This window comes from Equus przewalskii, chromosome 22 (genome assembly GCF_037783145.1).
Source record: "Equus przewalskii isolate Varuska chromosome 22, EquPr2, whole genome shotgun sequence".
Taxonomy (NCBI): Eukaryota; Metazoa; Chordata; class Mammalia; order Perissodactyla; family Equidae; genus Equus; species Equus przewalskii.
Genome location: NC_091852.1, coordinates 36,273,532 through 36,289,128, shown reverse-complemented (window position 1 = coordinate 36,289,128; position 15,597 = coordinate 36,273,532). Strand labels below are relative to the sequence as shown.

Sequence of the window (15,597 nt, the reverse complement as noted above, 5' to 3'; positions counted from 1 at the left end):
AAGAATACCACCACCTACCACAGGAACCTTGGTCTGTTAGGTTACTAATTGTGGTTACTATTTCCTAAATCTCAACTCTTGTGAAGCTGAAGGGTAATGATGAATTAACTGTTTATAAGTAACACAGCGTTGGTCTAGACACTTTGGAAGTCCATTTAAAACACCTAATTAAGATCAAGGGGTTCAGATTTGGGGTTTAATTTGAATAAATATGAAGACGTGACCTAAGGAGACCTTTCTGAGGGGCTCAGGGAAGATTTGAGACCTAAATGACCCACTTGAGTGGTTTGCTAGTTCACACCTACTGTTTCTCCCAACAGTATCCTTAGTCTTTCCTTCCAGAGGGAGAGGCCCTTGCCTCTTTCTAGAAAAGAGCAGGGATTATAAAATGGGAAAGTTGGATGAACTATATCCTTAGGGACGAACATAGACTATTTCTACCAGCTAGAGACAATAGAAAAAGGTATCATGGCTACGAGAACTATGCAAACATTTTGGGAACTTTAACTTTCTTATGTTGATACACTCTGATTGGAGAGTGATTAACAATGAAACCTTAAAAGTATGTCAGCTGATTTTTCAGGCAAGCCAGCAAAACTGGGAAACTGAGGAGAGGTTTTCTCCTCCTCAGCCTTGGGGATCAAGAACCCAAAGAAATGCCGTATGCAGCAGCCACCAAGAATAGAACAAAAGAGTAAATCTTTGGAGGCAAAGTGGTTCAGAAGAGCCCAGGAAGCTGTCCAGGGATTATGGAGTGACCCTGGAGGCTTAGCTAAAAGATACCCTCAAGTTTTTCCAAAACAAGTATCTAAAAGGGAAACATTTAACCGAATTGTTCTGAACTCCTTAGCCTGAAAAATTGGAATGTGATTATGAAAAGATCCTTTCTAATAAGATTTTTTATTTGTTTTTTTGGCAATGTTGCTTCTGTCATGGCCAAAAGCCAGAAAAAAAGGCTTCAAATTACTTGAAGACTCTAGGTTCCTATAAAAACTTCAGTGTCAGTTTGATTGTACAAGCTGTAAAGAGTTGGCTTGTGTAATGCTATGAGTTTTAAGTAATATTAGGTCAGAGTCTTAGCCTGCATCTGTCTGTGAAAATGCTCCTAATGACAGCAAGGAGACTGGCTGTTTCTGAGGAGCTTGAAGGGAAGAATAGGCAGACATCTGCTCATGATGCCTTAGGCATTCATCTACTTAGAATAATTTGGATCCTTTCCACTATTCTAAAAGCTACAAAGAAAATGAACAGAAGTTAAGGAGATTCTTTAATAACACCATGGTGTGTGTGCGTGTGTGTTTTTAAACTGATATATCAAATGTCACTATAATAAAAGGGATAGTAAAGAAAACCGATGAACCGAGTAAACTTTCATCAAAAAAATTTTTCATACCATTTCTAAAACAGGTCAATACCATTTTTAAAAATTATAAAAACTACAGCTATTTGATCCTTTTAATCAATCCATAGTTGAGCGAGGGGAGTGTGCGTGTGTGGTGGAGCAGGCAATGATATGAGCTACAAGTCATGTTATCTGGCACCTAGTATCCCAAATGGCAATAGAGAAATGAAGCAGGCAAAATTTTCCATTGAACGATTACTCTTTTCCCAATGATCATGCCTTCTAGTTTCTTACAGTCTCCTTGGTCAGGCATTTAAAAATATATGCTTTCATTCATTTTAGTCTCTCTCATCACATCTGTATTCTGACCGTGGGTCACATCCAATGTCCGTTTTCTCTAATACTGCTTCAGTGCAGGAATTGCCAGACTAAGTCCTGAAACCCTGCTGACCATGTTCTCCTTAAGATCAAGCCCTCGAACTTCAGCTGAGCCTTCTTTGCTGTTCAGCAGTGCTTTTGTTTTGCTTTGCTGGCTTCCACTCAATTTCCCCAGTGGCTAGTCTAGGCCTTCATGCTCATTTTCCCAAGCTCAATTCCCCTCCTTCCCTGTCAGTGGATGACTTAGAAAACTTCTCTACAGAGAAGCTTGAACCTGCTCATCATGAGGAGCTTCAATTTTTCTCTTCTTTATAAGTCTTTCTATATCCTCATTTTTCCTTTCTCAATTTGCGTCTGTTTTCTAAGAATTAAGTATATGGTCTTCTCCTTTATCAAGATTCCTCTTCTTCTTGTCACTCACTGTCTCCTTTGGGACCTGTGGCATCAAATATACCCTCACCTCCTCATATCATCAATCTTTCCCTTTAGAGTCACTCATTTCTCAAGGGTCTCTCATTGTAAACAAACAAACAACCCACCTGCCCTTCTCTGACTCCACAAATTATGCGTTATCTCTGTTAACACGTAATAAGAGCAGCTTACACCCATTGACTCCATTTCCCCATTAATAACTCCTGTGGTCTTGGCTTCATTCCTAATTCACTACAGAAACTGCTCTGCCATTGGCCTTTTTTCAGCCTTCAACCACTTGGCAACATTTATCCTACTGAGTATCTTTAGGGATTCTCTCTTATTTCTTTTGCTACCTCTCTTGTGGTACCTTTTGTGGCTTATCTGGCTCTGTTCTTTCTATCTGAATCCAGACATTCACTAAAGTTCTCAGGTTCTCTTCTCTCATGATTCTATAGAGCTCGACCTAAAAAACTGCTCCCAAATCTTCACATTTTGTATTTCTTACTTTGTGTTTCTATGGCTTCAGCGCTGACCTCTTTCCCAAGATCAACCTCCCATTGTCTAGTTGAATATCCACCTGCAACAATGTCCTTAAATCAAATTTATTACTTTCCTCTCCCAAGCCTCCTCCCAACCTTCTTGCTTCTAATAATGACATTTACAATTCTTTCAGAAGACTGAGTACTCATTTTGCTTTCGGTAAACATCTATTGTGTGCTTAATATGTATAAGTCAACAGTTCTAGGCATTGGGAATAAAGGGGAGTGGACAAGACAAATGAGGCTCCTATCCTCGTGGAGTTTATATTCTAGAGTGGGGAAACGGAAAACAAACAAGTATTTATATAAGATAAATTTTGGTAGAGATAAGTGCTGTAAAGAAAGTAAAATGTGATTGACATTGTGAGAGATGAGATTGGGCAGTGGGATAACCACATTAGATAAGGCGGTCAAGGAAACCTCCTTGAAGAGGTGGCCTTTGAGCTGAGACTGAAATAAGGAAAACGCCCATATGCAAATATTAGAGAAAGAGCTTCTCTGACAGAGGGATCAGCAAGAGTGAGAGCTCTAAATATGCATACACCTCTGCTTCCTTTATTCCCACTTCAACCCATCACTCTAATTGAAATTGATTAAGTCTTGCAAAGTAACCTTAATTTTGATCTCTCGTATCAATTTCCTTAGATTTAAGGTTTCACTACTTCTCGCTCCCCATCTACTTCCTGTTCCAGTGCATCCCTCCTATCACTACAGAATTAATCTTCCTAAAGTGAAATTCTAAAATATTATACTCTTACTGCAAAACCTCTAGTGACCTCCCCATTAGTCACTGAATTAATATAAACTTGGAAGCCTAACGTTAAAACCTATTCATTGTCTAACCTCAAAAGATCTTTCAATTCTTCTCCTCTATACTGTTATGCACAACCCTACCCAAATTAGTGTTCATAGCACACCTTAAACACTCCTGCCTCCAAAGTTGTCCATCATATCTTCTCCATTTGGATTGGTTTTCACCTCCTCCCACCCAATCTGGGCCAGACACAGCCTCCTACCCCTCCTGGCCATACCTCAAATCACCTTTGCTTTAAAGACCCTTCACATTTCTCTCTGTTTTTAACCCACAAAGAATTTCATCTGTTCTTACTGCATTTGTCATTTTTGTCCTAGAATGTGTTATGTGCACATTTGTCTTCTCTCTCTACATCTTTTCTATATCACGATGTTTTAAGACAGTGACCATATGCTATTTATCCTTGTATAGTATAGTGCCTACATATAGTTGGCATTGAACAGTATTTGCTAAACGAATGAATGATTTGTCAAATCTGAGTTTGATTACCTAGTATTTATTTCATGATACCCCAAGTGGTTTCCCTTTTATCATTCCTCTTACTCATTCTCAAGAGATCTAGATGTGAAAAGTCAGAAAGCAGAGAGGAAATACAAAGAGTCTTTGTTTTGAAATAGTCTAGCTAGTTTCAATTTGTTCAAATGATTAAAAGTTTATACTGAGGAACATTAAAATATCTAGTTTTTGATGCTGCATAATCCAGATAGTGTGAGATAAATAACTCTTAGTTAACTACTGATTGATTGATTTCTTCTCAGGATACATAAAACCGCTTAGCATTATTCAGTGCTTAAAACAATCACTATCACAGTGATAGAACTTCAGAACTTACCACATTACTGCATGTTCTATATCGGATATTTCTTCCCTCACAGCTCCTAGGTCACAAAAAGAAAAAAGAAACTCATTACTACCTGTGAAAATTTCAAAATTTCAACCATTTTCTTATAAAAATATTGATTTCCTCTGAATACTAATATAAGAGCCTCTTTTCTTCTAAGTACATTCTTAGAGGACTTACTATCTAATGCTAACTTGAGCATATCTAAAGAAGTTGTACGTGTAGATTGATTTCTCCATGAGAGTTGTAACTAAGCATTTTGCTTCGAGTCATCAAAATAAGTACTTATAGTTAGTTTTTATTTAAGCAAATAAATATTAATGTAAAGTTTTCTGAAAAATATTAAATGAATCCTGTCTTCTTAATTACTTCTGGTATAAAAGATATTAAACTGAAAAAACTTAGATCTTAAATATAATAAAAAATTGGACTTAATATTCAACATGCTTTTAAAATTACACATCTAAGGATATGAAAAGTCATAATCTCAAAGAATTCTCTTTATTTCTAAAATGCATGCTCATCGTAGAGGCTTTAGAAAAGATTACCAAAAAGAAAAAAATCCCCCATCGTTGCCTCACTAAAGATAATCCCTATTATTTTGATTTATTGATGTCTTTCCAGTGTGGAAGAAGTCACATCCCTTATACAATTTTGTAACTTCTTTTTTCCACTTAAAATTTTTTGGAGATATTTCCACACACAATTAAATAACTTTAAAGACATTATTTTGAGAGCTACATAATATTCCATCAAATGACACAATTTATATAATCATTCTTCCATTACTTGTCATTTAAGTAATTTCCAATTTGGGGTTTGATAAATGATGGTGAGCTAAACCACATCCATGCATATGTTTTATCCAAGTTTCTATGTTTTTAGCAGAGATAAATTTCTAGAAGGGGAATTACGAGACTAAAAGGAATGAAATTTTATAAGGCTCTTGATAAATATTTTGCCAAATTACATTCCATAAAGGTTGTACCATTACATACTCCCACCAGCAATACATGGGAGTTTTCACTTTACTGAATTCTTATGAACAAAAACAATCAATTTTTGATTAAACATTCAATAATGACACTTAAAGCAAGAACAGCAGTACTCTGCTCTTTTCAAAATAAGTTGTACTTTTTGAAAACAAGTAAAAATACAACATGAAATTCTGAGAAAGTGATTATACTAATAACTGATAGTTATGGAATTCTGGGTACATTTCTAAGTTTGTTACATGTGTTAATTTATTTAATCCTCTTCTCAAGAATTCTGGGAGACAGAGTACTATCATTATACCTACTTTACAGATGAGAAAACAGGAGCTTAGGGAGGTTAATTAACTTGCCCAAATCACACAGCTATTTAGTAGAACTGAGATTTGAAACCAGGCTACCAGGCTTCAGAGCCTACACTCCCAACCACGATGCTTTACTTCCTAATTCATTTGTTTGTTCAACAAATGTCCATTGACTCCTATTATTGCTGGGCAATGCACTTCTGGGAATAGAAAAGAGAATGAATATGACTTGTTCTTCACTGTTAAGAAAATCACTCATATAATTCAGTGTAAGAAATGCTAAATACTGTTTGTATTAGGTCTTAATGTTATCAAAAACAAAATGTCATCTGAAAATAACAATTACACAATGACTATCTTAAAGAGATAAAAAGGTCCCAGGTTTAAACACTTGACTGTAACCAGATTGACATATTAATATCCGTTAACAATAGAATGTGGCAAAGGCATTAGAAACACAGAAAAGAGGAGCTTGACAGAGACACATGGTTGTCAGAGACCAGCTCAGCAATCTCCCAGGTAAAGGGCCAATAGCCTTCAAGTTTTCCAGGTCCCATTGGCAACGCTGTTGTTACTGCCATATGGATGCCTCACACTAACCTAGCTGATGCCAATGAATTCTCTGCTCCTCTCAGGAATCTCCCTCATCATGATGCCATGTTGACCAATCAATTTGCCAAGAGTGACCTGTTTTTTCATGACTGCTGAGAGGCAGAGTGTGCTGGTAATGCTGACACGGTATTCTGGTCTGTGATAGACAGTTCTATTTTTCATTGTAAGTTAATAAACTGGCATTCTAGTTTGGAACATTAATCACATGGGCCAAGTCATTGTGAGTCCACCTCCAAGAGAAGGATCTGTTCTTGGTGTGATTGCTAAAAAGTATTAGGTTTCTGAGTCTTAAAAATGGGAGCTAGGTGCCATTGGTGGTAAATTTAGAAGGTAATGAATTCTACAACCCAAAGGCCTTTGGTAGCACGCCATTAAGACATCAGTGTTGGCAGAACAAGATGTGTTTTTCAATTGGGAAATTCCGAGCACATACGTAACATAGTGTAGAAGTTAAGAGTATCCACTTTGAAACCAGAATCGTCTTTTGGAATCCTGGCTCTATTCCTCAGTTTTTATACCTCAGTTTTGTCATCTGTAAAATGGGATACTATGATTTATCTCCTCAAGTTATTATGAGGATTAACTGAGTTAATATTTGTGAAGCACTTCCAACAGTGTCTAGTACATATTAAGCATTATGTTGACATTTGAAAAATTAGTTAGATGTATAATAGATGTAAAAATAGATATTGAAAGAGAGTTAAGGATAGGTGGAGAAACTATAGGCAAAGGCATAGATGTATAAAAAGATATGATGTGTGTGCAAATTTTCAAGCAGTGTTATTTTGCTGGAGTTTTGGGTTTATGTGGGGAACTGCAGGAGATGAGATAAAAACCTTCTAATTTTGAACTTAGCAATAGGCAAAAGGGAACTACTGAAGGTTTTAAAACAGAGGAGATCCAAAGATGACTTCTTGCTTTAAAAAAGTGAACTCTTGGGGCTGGCCCCATGGCCGAGCAGCTAAGTTCGCGTGCTCCGCTGCAGGCGGCCCAGTGTTTCGTTGGTTCAAATCCTGGGCGTGGACATGGCACTGCTCATCAAAACCACACTGAGGCAGTGTCCCACATGCCACAACTAGAAGGACCCACAATGAAGAATACACAACTATGTACTGGGGGGCTTTGGGGAGAAAAAGGAAAAAATAAAATCTTAAAAAGAAAAAGTGAACTCTGGTGTAAGTCATTAAGACCTGAAAACTCTTGTTTTTCACTTCCCTTTATTTTCTTTTCCTAATCTTAACTCCCAGAAAGGAATAATGGAAACAAATCCAAATTAGGAGTTTGAAGATCTGGGTCATAGACTTTCTCTCCTCCCTGCGTACACCTCTTGTCCTCTCACGGTCTTGGCTTCCTCGTCTGTCAAATCGACACTGGAATGGCAGTGCTTAAAGATCATCAGCCGGGATAACTTACAAAAGCTCCGTTCGAATGTCAAGAGGTTATCATAGAGACATTGTTTACTAAACAAGACAAAACAAGCAGAAAAATACCTGCTTCGATAATTTAAATGAGCCTCTTCCCAGATACTTTAAACTATAAATACCTACAAGTGTTTTAAAAGCATCCTTGGGTAATTGGAGCTGTAAGCATAAAATGTAAAAGACTGATTTAAATGCTTCTTATTTAGCAAAAACAAAGAACAAGGAAAGAGAAACACTTACCGCAATTTCCAAAAAATATCCTGTAGTTTTCTAACACCTAATAGTGATTTACGAATAGTTTAATTCTGTCCTGAATTAAGTTTTCCCTTTACTATATTGTAATACTTATTCAGTGAGAGTTTATTTATTTGACTTACTTAATTGACTGAAATATGATATTAAAGTGTAATGCTTGGGTTTGGAAAGGTCCTCATTATTGAAAGATGTTATCAAATTATGGATAGTAATAGTCATACTAGCCTCTCCTATATATTTGAGTGTTTGCTATAGGTATCTGGCTCAGTGTTAGGTTTTTGTTTTTTTGCTGAGGAAGATTGGCCCTGTGCTAACATCTGTTGTCAGTCTTTCTCTTTTTTCTTTTTTATGTGAGCTGCCACCACAGCATGGCTGCTAACAGAAGAGTGGTATAGGTCCAGGCCTGGGTCTTAAGCCAGGCCGCTGAAGTGAAGCACTCTGAACTTAACCACTAGGCCACTGGGTCTGGCCCAGTGTTAGGCATTTTGTGTACACTATTGCTAATCTGTCAACAACTCTGCAAGGCTTTATTTATTCCCTTTTCATAGATAAGAAAACTGAGGCTGAGAAAGATTAGGAGGCTTAAAGCCATATACACAGAAAAAAGAGAACCAGGGATTGAAAGCTGGGTTTGTCTAACTCCAAAGCATACAAAACAACATTACAAAAGAAGGAACAAGATGTGTAGAATACTAACACTTGATTAAATCTGGGAAGCTGAGCACGTAGTTGGCCTGAGGGTTAACTACACCTTATTATCACTACATCAATATATCAGTCATTTCTCAATTCTGGTAAATGCACTTCCAGTAAGTAAAGGACAGCCAGACACACATCGTGCATTTGCAACATCTCCAAGAGAACCATGCTTGTCAGTAAAATGTGATGCGAAACAACTTCAGTGCAGAGAAGCTTATATTTTTTAAAAGTTCAAATGTATTAAACCTAAATAGAAATTTTATTTAAGTAACGAAGGGACTATTCCACTGCACGGATTTTATTTCTGGCCAAGTGTGAAATTCTTCATCCAAGCATTCATCTGGGCACAAAAGCCTCATTCGAGAAGTAAGCAGTAAAAAATATTTTCTTCTTCTTTTTAAAAACAGTGTGTTAATATAAAACAGCTGAATGATATCCTTCACATTTAAACAAGACAAAATTCACCTCTAGGAGTGAAAAAAACATTAGAACTTTCAGTCCAAAATGGTTTCCGAGGAGAGTTATAGACCACTGATAACACTAAATGCATCCTCTCTCTCAATGTCTACTATCAAACAGTTACAGGACTGTGTTTACTAAGTTAAGTACTGTGCCAATTAAGCACTCAGAAACTGGTTCAAGTATGAAAGAACAAAATATAAATAAAAATATACTCCAAACCAAATTTGTACAAAAAGTTTCTCATTTATTTTGCTTAGCACTTTACTCCTAGCCAGTCACTTATTAATTTTGACTTAATCCCATCTCTCAAAAATGGAAATCAGCTCAATCAAAAGCTATTATTGGTGAATTATTCAGACTTTAATTCACTTATAATGAGATCAGTAAAGGCTTGAGGCTTACTCTTTTGGTCTCTCATTAACACATAACAAGCCATCCAAACTCTTCCAATCCTTAAAATCCTGATATTATCTTTGTTTCAATCATCATAATTTAGCAACCTTAGACAAGATGAATTGCTGTGGAAAATTAAAAGCTCTTTTTCCAGACTTTAGCAATTTCCTGGCTTTTTTCCCCCTCTGCTTATATAAGTTAAGTCTTTAAAAGAGGAAGGCAGATTCAATTTATCTCTTATTAGGAATAAAAAAAAATCTGGTAAAATACATCAATTTTTACCTTAAAATTCTTATCATTTCATCTCTAAGCAAACGGATGCTTCTGGTGACATAACCAGACTCATCACTGGTGTCAGTGAACAGCTTCAAGAAATCTGTTAACTGTGTATTGAAAACTCCAGAGTTCTTAGGGACAACTGTACTTCTGTTAGGCTCACGAAGTTTTGCCTTTGCTTTGCAAAAAGCCAAGAGAGCTGCTTAGCAAGAATAGGTTATCGTATTTCTCTCAATATCTCCTGCCTTTCAAGTATGGACGCATGGGCAAAGAATTTTCAAATAGGACAGTCCATCTGCTTATGCCTCTCTCTTCCTTAATCATCCAAAAGGAAACTACAAGCTCTTTACAAGAGAACAGACATAAAACCATGCCAGCAATCCAAGCCAGAAGGACCCTAGTCCTTTAGACTGTGGGTCCTAAAATGGCATGGATTAGAGAAGACAAGCAGATTTACAGCCAGAGCCAGCATTTCATGTAGCATTGGAGCTCTGTTTTCCTCCCTCACTTCAAGTGAGCGTTTCAGTACTCATGGAGGTTCACAGCAAGAGGGCGTCCCCAAGGAGCGGGTGAAAACACTTCTACATTTCTGGGGCTTTTTACAAAGACTGCAAGAGGAATAACAAATTCTGAGAACACCTGAGAGAACCAAGTGCAAATGCACTGTTGGGCTGTTTTTCAGTTTCCGCAGATACTTTATTGTGAGAGGTTCTTTCAGGAAACAACACTTGATACCAATCAACTTAACCAGTCAAAAGGAAGCTATATGAACCTCTGGACCCTGGGTAAATCTATCCTCAGATGCTCACTGTCCTCATCTATGGGTCAAACTGGATGCTGAAAACCTAGGGGCTAGTACTGGAGTCCGAGTATAACAGTTGGTTAGTGATGGTCTTGCCTTGCGTCGGGGAGAAAGAGGAGTTAGATGACATGCCAGTCCTGTGGGTTTCCTAAGTAAGTCCCATTTTCTCATCCTTCCCTTAGTGCTCTCTGTGTCACTCTTATGCTTAAAAAGGTCATTCTTTCCGCTCTGCATTATATTCCATGTTTAAAATAGTTATTATTTAACCCTAACTTAGGGTGTCTTTCATGAGAATCAAAATGAACCTTGCTCATGTGGAAATTTGGTGTGGCATTTGGTCACAATAAGAGGAGTCAATGCAGCACTGACCCTTCTTCAAAAAGTATGTACATAATAACAGAGAGTAGAATGGGGTTACCAGGGGCTAGCAGGTGGAGAAATGGGGATATGTTGTTTAAGAGTACACACTTGCAACTAATAGATAAATAAGTCCTGGGGATTGAATGCACAGCCTAGTGATTATAGACAACAAGACTGTATCATAAACTTCAAAGCTGCTAAGAGACTAGATCTTAATTGTTCCCACCACAAAAAAGAAATTATTACATGACATAATAGAGGTGTTAGGTTGCTACAGTGGTAATCATATTGCAATATATAAATGTATCAAATCGACATGTTGTACACCTTAGACCTACACAAAGTTATACGCCAATTATATCTCAATTAAAAAAAGTATCTAGAGACAACCATACTTATATTGTATCTTCATTATATAATGTATCTCTAAATAATTAGGAATGTTCTAGTATGCATCCCTAGTGAATACTTTATTCATATTAATAGATTTGAATTATTCTTAATTAATATATTTTAATTAATAACAATCAATCAATAATTGAATTATTTTTAACAAACAAAATTATTTTAACAAACAAAAGTGAGTGTATATTTACTCTGGACAATTACTTTGAATCCCCTCTGCCCTGCTCTTGTCCCCATCCCCAACACCACGTGCTCCCGGACAACCATCTATGTCAAATAATAATTTGCTCACAAGATTCTCCACAACAAATAATGTTTAATCTGATAACACTTGCTTATGAAAAATTGATCTTTAACACTAAAATGAGACTTTGACTTTCCTTGTGGCTAAACTTCACAGTTTTTCCCCATTTGAAGTTAAATCTCCATTATTAGACAAAGCCACCAAAACACCAGGAATAGTCTATCCCTAACACACAACCACCAGGGGAAAAGTATCTTTGAAACAAAGAGGACACAGAGGTCTTTGGTGCTGTGGGACTTCCAAATGCACACATAAAAAACCTCTCTCCCCTTACGCCTTTAGCTGACAGCTCCCCGAATCCCATGCAGGACGCGGATTTGTTTTCCACTGCCTCTTCTGCACGTGATGTATCACGTGGCTCAGATAGATTAGTGCTAAGGGAGAGACTTATTTTTTTTCTGGGTAGATAGATATACAAGCCAAACTATTATGACAACTTGATAAATGTAGCTTTTGAAAATGCTTTCTGTTGTAATAATACAACAAACAACACAGAGGCACAGTGCCAGGCGTCATCCATCAGTAGGTGAGCTGGCTGGGAACAGACACAGCCCTGATGTCACACTAGCTCTTCTCAATTTGCCAGAGGTTCTAATGTGGCCTGAGCAGCCAAAAGAAGAGTTGGCCTTAAAGCTGTATTTTGAAAGCAATTTAAAACAGAATAGGGGGTAGTGGAGGCTCATGTTGGAAAACGGTGCTGTAAATTGAGGCCTTGACTTAAAAGTGTTTCTTTGGCATTGGTAACATATTTTCGTAACCTTAGATTTATAATTCAACACTTCTGCTCTATACTGATCTCTCATTACAAAAACGTTCTGAATGCTATGCCAGCTTGGAGACCCTGATTTATATATACAGAGAGAGTTACTAAAACTTAATGTGGAGACCAAATTCAATATAAATGGGAATGATGTCGGTTTAGGGCAAACATTCTAAGATGACATCCCTCTGGTTGTTTGATCTTCTCTCTACCACAGGGAACTAAGGAAAGCATCTCTGTGCTCTTACAGATTCTTGAGGGCAGCTCAGAGGCTTCAGAGCTGTTAATTTAAAAGTTAGACCCACGTGAGGATATTACAGACTGAATTTTGGAGTTCGTCCTGTGAGTTTCAAATTGGTTTATTTGCTATCATGAGTGTTTGGTATGTTCTAAATTACAACTAGAAAAATCACTGCCAGTTTTTTTTTTTCCTCCAAACAAGTATGATTTTACATATCTCTGCCTGTTCTTCAAAGACAGACATGCTATAACAAAGCATCGAGTTCTCACAAATATGGGCTGGGGTTTATGAAAACGAGGCGTATACTCATGTAATCAAAAAAGAAAAAAGCAAGAACAATGACATTGCAAACCCTAAGGATCATATGCAGCTTTTAATGAAGCCAGAAACTGCTCCAAGCACATTGCTCAAATAGTCTAACGAGACAATGTACAATAAGCAGTGGGAAAGTGGAAATGAGCCCCGTATAGGGTTTTCTGGTTAACAAGCTTTTGAATAATGCTTTCTCATTTACAGTCACTTAACACGTTTATTGAGCAGCCAATCTGAAGCAATAGTAAGCAAGGCATTGTGAAAGGCACAAAAACAATGACTTTCCTGACCCTTATAAAGTTATAATTTAGTTGGAAAAAAATCCACATCGGTCCAAATGAACCACACAACAGTGTAATGCATAGTCAGCAACTGATGGGCATGGGCTGGATACTAAGTACAGAAGGAATTAGACAAAGCGATAGGTTATGAGAGGGAAGTAACTTAGGAAGGCAATCGCTCAGGTGGGAGGTCCTATGTGGGTCATATGAGCCCCAAGAGTGTGATGGGAAAAAAGGGAACTCAAGAAACAGCCCTCCCTCCCTACTCCTGCTTCCCAAAGCACTACAGTGGGTCCCTGGCCCTAATATTCTACTCAGTAAATTCACCCAACATTGACTAGGTCCCTACTGTGCATAAGGCAGGAAGATATCAAGAAAAGCAAGATAAAACCTTTGCCCACAGCTGACAGTATAGTGGGGGACAGTGTCACACAAATAACCATAACACAAGCCAGACTATGTATGTAAAGGTAACTCCAAGTGGTGAGAACAAAATGCCTCATGAATACAGCAAAGTGAGAGTAAGTGCTACTGCTGGAAGAGGTACCTTTAAATAACATTTAGGATTTTGATAGGTGGGCATGGCGGGGAGAGGCATTGCCGGTAGAAGGCTCATCAGGAGAAGAGGCAGAGAGACAGCAAGAGGCCAGCATTTTAAAGGACTAGGACACAGTCCTGTAGCTGCACAGGAATCTTTTCACTTTTAAAAATCATATATTTTTTTCTTTATTTGGTTTTCTGCCCTGCAGTCTATTTTATCTGAGTCCCAGTGCCTAGCAAAATGCCCAGTGTACTGTTAGGAATCCACAAGTATTTCTTCAGAAAAGAAAAGAAGGAAAGAAGGAAGGAAGTGAGGGAGGGAGGGAGGGAGGAGGAATGGAGGGTGGGAGGGTGAAAGGAAGAGAGAAGGAGCAGAACAGAAGGAAATGCTATAAGGAAGATTTCAGGTGGTAATGAATTTTTGGTCCAATATTTGCTCTAATTTTTGAGCCCTGAAACATGCTTAAAATCTTTCTATAATAAACCAAAGATGAAAAGTTTAAAACGAAACTAAATAGCTACCAAAGGAAAGAAACTTTGGTTCTTTTTTACGGACATGTTTATTTTCACATATTTACTCTAAGGTGTATTTGTCACTACAATGCTTCTACTCCCTCTGAAAGGTGGTGCGCAGTGGGCGTCCGAGGGATTGCTGCCTTTGGCTTCAGATCCACGAGCAGGAAGGACATGCCCTTTGTAATACATACACACATGCTATAAGGTTTGCAAATGATCTTACATCTGCTCAGTAGCCAAAAGAGGCAAAGAATGAGAATAAAAACAAATGTGTTTTAGCAACATCAAGTCCAACTTTTCCATCTTCCCCATGAGGAAAATGTATATTATGAAACTCTAGGACTCTCACAACCTCACCCGGTACAACCCTGGAGTGGGGAATTTATGAATTATTTTGGCTAGAGACAAAAGTCCTTCAATTCTTCCATATCACCCAGATGTCTGTTGCAAAATGGGGGCCTGGAGAAAAACGTTTTTCTTTAAAATCGTTCCTAGTAAGAGCAGCTTTTGCTCCTCTTCCTACGTAGCAGCAAAAACGGGTTTTGACTGCATATGTGGAGGAGAAAGGCTCTCCTTCTCAGGGTTACACATTCCATTTTAGAGTTGAAGGGCACCTTAGACATTTGTTCAAAATAAATATTTATTGACACTTATTCTGTTCCAGGAACTGCCCATCTGACATCACAGTTGAGCAAACCAAACCCTAGAAACTGAAAACCCACGCCAACGTCACACAGGTAGAAAATAGCGGGACCAAGATTCAAAATTAGTAGTTGGATAAAAAAATAACAGGGATAATCCACAAAACAGGAAAAGGTTCTCTCAGAGGCAATGAAACACACTGTTATGAGAGCCGGGTTCCCAAGCCTGTGACTCTCTCCCACTAGGAAAGGCTCTCTGTCTTGACCAGTGAGTCTGACCCCAAAGGCCGGAGGTAGGGACTGGCTGTGCAGTTATTTGAGGCTGGTGTATGTAGTTATGGGCTTTGGTTGATGATCACATATAACTATGATTCTACACTTACACTTTCTGACTCCAGGTAAAGCATCCATCCCCTAATGTATGCAATTCTGGTACCATCTTTTTTTGCTCTTAATGTCTGGTGTCCATTTAATTTCAATCAATCTCTCTCTTCCTCGCCCCTCCTTCCCTCTCTCCTCCTCCCCCTCCACCCCACCCCCCCCAACAGTGGTTGAAACTAAGCAAAACAGTTAGGATTAAACTCTCCTTTTTCTGTAGTACAAATGGTGCCCAAACAGAGGAAATAACAAACTTCAAGTACTGTTAAGAAGCCTTTCTTTTTTTTAGGGGGAAAGGGATAATGATAGATGCT

The 15,597-nt window shown here is 37.9% G+C and overlaps 1 protein-coding gene across 6 annotated transcripts in view; it reads right to left on the bottom strand.

Annotated features, from left to right (window-relative positions):
* The window catches only part of ADAMTSL1 (ADAMTS like 1), an 858,582-nt gene that overhangs the window by 317,096 nt on the left and 525,889 nt on the right, over positions 1-15,597 (bottom strand). For all 6 annotated transcript variants that reach the window (XM_070589758.1, XM_070589759.1, XM_070589760.1 and 3 more), the window contains one exon: positions 4,320-4,365. In XM_070589758.1, the coding sequence (XP_070445859.1) occupies positions 4,320-4,365 (46 nt within the window). The remainder of the gene's footprint in view (positions 1-4,319; positions 4,366-15,597) is intronic.